Genomic DNA, 3,189 nt, shown 5'->3' with positions numbered 1-3,189 from the left:
AAATGTTGTGTTAAAACCAACAAAATGTAATAGTGGTACAAACTTTATTTTTTATATCATGCGAATGTTTACTTGCGAAGGAGGAGCAGTCAAAAGAGTAGAAAAAAATTTCGGTGCATGTGTCCAAACTTGATTTGTTATATCATGTAACAATATATAATAGCATTATTCACATTCACAACATCTAAATATGGCGAAAATATACATATTGCTCTCACAACAAAAAACCATGAAAGGAATGAAGTACCTGGGTTTGAGGAGATACATATTATGTGCTACTCACATTGCATTGATCTGCTATTTGACTACTTTGCACTCCAAGAACCTCAACAGGGTCACATCGCAATCTCCTTCTTGTACTCGCTTTCTTAAGAACCTTCTCAATAGGGTGGGCTTTTCTCCTTGACGGTGGCCTTCCCTTACTTCGAACTATCAACGGACTAAGAACTGCACTTTTCCTGCCCTCCATGGAAGTAGGTGGATCAACTGGTTCACTACACTAAGAATTGGTGCCAGGGTACTCTAGCTTCAACTGCTCTATTTGGCTGATCAATTTCACACAACTACTTTCGGCCTTTGAAGCATTCGAACACAGTTTATAGAAGGAATTTTGGATCCTATCGTACCTTTCTCCATCGTGGCTACTACTCGACTTATAATTATTTTTTATAAAGGTATATTTTCACTTTATATCTTTCCTCCACCAATCCAAGATGTATTTTGATGGTACTGTACTTTTGCCTAGCAGAGCCAATATACGAAGAGTGTGTCTGCATAATATGCCCCTAAACTCAAACAACTTGTAACCGCATTTAACATCCAGGGGATCTTGATCGACCAAAACACTGTACTTTGCATGTTTTATTAAGTTATGACTCACTCGAACCTCATCAGCTACTACGTACGTGTATCTTCCACCCACGCATCTGAAATACGAGGTAGTCAAATATAGAAATCCTCGAAATTCATCTTGTACTTCTTTGAACTTAGCAATTGTGTATACTTTTTGAAACTGCTCCTCAAGAGGATAGCGACTGATGCAAGGAATCACAGTATTAAATGAATTGAAGTTGGCAATGGCTTCATTCTCCACCTTCATCCTAAGAGCTGAATCGTACTGATCAACAAATTGCTTTAGAGTGGTCTTTGAGTTAATGTAGTCATTGAAAAATGCATGCATGCCTTCACTCCGTTGTGTAGTTGACATTTCAGCCCAAAATGTGTCTCTAACGTAGGCCGGCACCCAAAAATGTCGGTTACTATATAGTGATCCCAACCATGCATTCTCATGCAAATCATACATGTCGAGGAAATCAGACCAACTTTCTTCAAATTCATGCTCAATTAAAGAGTCATACACGCATTTCTGTAGTGCACTCTTAATCTCATCATATCGAGCATGTGACCTAAACTTCTCAAGAAGTTTTTTCACTATGTGCCACAAGCAGAAGCGATGCCTAGACGCTGGAAACACTCTAGCAATTGCAATTTGTATTGCCTTGTCTTGGTCTGTGATGATTGCACTTGGTGATTGGTCCTTCATACACTTCAACCATGACTTAAACAACCACTCAAAGGTATGTGCATCCTCATTAGATATCAATCCGCACCCGAATAGGATTGACTGACCATGGTGATTCACACCTACAAACGGTGCAAAGGGCATCTTGTAGGCATTAGTCAGGTATGTTGTGTCAAATGTAATCACATCTCCAAATGATTCATACATAGCTCTACTTCGGGCATCTGCCCAAACACACATTCTTTAATCTCATATCATGGTCCACGTCTATGGAAAAATAAAAATCTGGATTTTTTTTTTTTTTTACATTTCTTGGAAGTAGTTACATAGAGCTTCAACGCCTCCAACCCCAAGATGAAGTTGTCTTGCTTTGTCAATATAGTTTCAACACTCCTTCTCCCCAAATGATAGTTTATCGTAACCTCCCGCCTCAACAACTAGAGACTTGAAATTCTTTGATATTCGTATTCCTGCCTCGTCATTTATTTCAAGTCTTTTAGCTACACGAACATCAACCTTCTTAAAACATCTGAAATGTCTTGCCTTTCCTGGACTACAAATGTGTGTGTGTTCCAAGTTTACTTTAGTCAGGGTATATACACATTCATCATTCATCATCACATTAATCCTGGCCATACATCCTATTTTCTCCGTTTGTCTTGGCTTGAGAACATTGTCAGCCTTACTATTTGATGTGCCTTCTCTCACACATATTAAGATAAACCATCTGACATTACCATCATCATCTTGTTTAGAATTTCATTTACACACTCCAAATCCCTCCTGCTTACCATACTTCATATAGTAAGACAAAACTTATTTTGCAGATAAAAATGTCATTCTGACCTTAGGTTCATCGACTATTTTAGCACATTCTTGCTCATCATCAACTTCTACCTCGTCATACTCATTATCTGCATGTTCCATATTAGAATCCATTGCAACTCTAGTGTTTGAATTACCTAAGAATATCCAACCACATTCAAATCAAGATATTAACTTGCATATTGAAAGAAATCATATACAATCACAGGGATTTGACAGAAACGTGTATGATTTGTTTTTGTTGTAATTATTGACAATGGATTTTACATTAAAAACAGTACACTCAAGGGAGCATTTTACCAGTCAATTAGAGTACTTTAAGAAATGTACTAAAGCCATGAAAAGGGAAAAAATCATACCAACTATCTAACAGAAGCAATTTCTCATATAAATTTTTGAATCCATTGATAGTTGAGCTGAATGCTCAGGCCATTGTGTGCAAACACATCCATACATAAGGCTAAAATGCTTAGAGATTTTTTGTTGGAGTTATGATAAGCATAAATTAATAAACACAATAAGTTAGAGCATGCCATTTTTTACCCAAGAGAAAAAGGGAAAAAAGTAGAGAAACAAATAAAAAGTTGGACCACTTTGTATGCACAAAAACTGGAAAAACAAATAAAAAGTTGGACCACTTCATATGCACAAAAAGTGAGGAAACAAACATTTTCATATAAAGGAAATAATATATACAAATATATACAAATAATACAATAATAAACTGTATACGTACAAAATTTTAAAGTCCAAAATCTAAGGTCTAAAACTGAATACGTTCTAATTAAAAAAAAAAAAAAACTTAATACTTCCAAAACTGTATACATAAAGTTTGAACACAT

At 36.0% G+C, this 3,189-nt stretch overlaps 1 protein-coding gene across 1 annotated transcript; it reads right to left on the bottom strand.

The window, feature by feature from the left end:
- Positions 1 to 682: 682 nt before the first annotated feature.
- On the bottom strand, positions 683 to 1,762 carry LOC108988576 (protein FAR1-RELATED SEQUENCE 5-like). Its single transcript, XM_018961883.1, has one exon. The coding sequence runs from the start codon at positions 1,760 to 1,762 to the stop codon at positions 683 to 685; it is 1,080 nt and encodes a 359-aa protein (XP_018817428.1).
- Positions 1,763 to 3,189: the final 1,427 nt, after the last annotated feature.

This window comes from Juglans regia, chromosome 5 (genome assembly GCF_001411555.2).
Source record: "Juglans regia cultivar Chandler chromosome 5, Walnut 2.0, whole genome shotgun sequence".
NCBI lineage: Eukaryota > Viridiplantae > Streptophyta > Magnoliopsida > Fagales > Juglandaceae > Juglans > Juglans regia.
The sequence above is the reverse complement of the archived record's forward strand: the minus strand, read 5'-3'. Positions and strand labels throughout refer to the sequence as shown.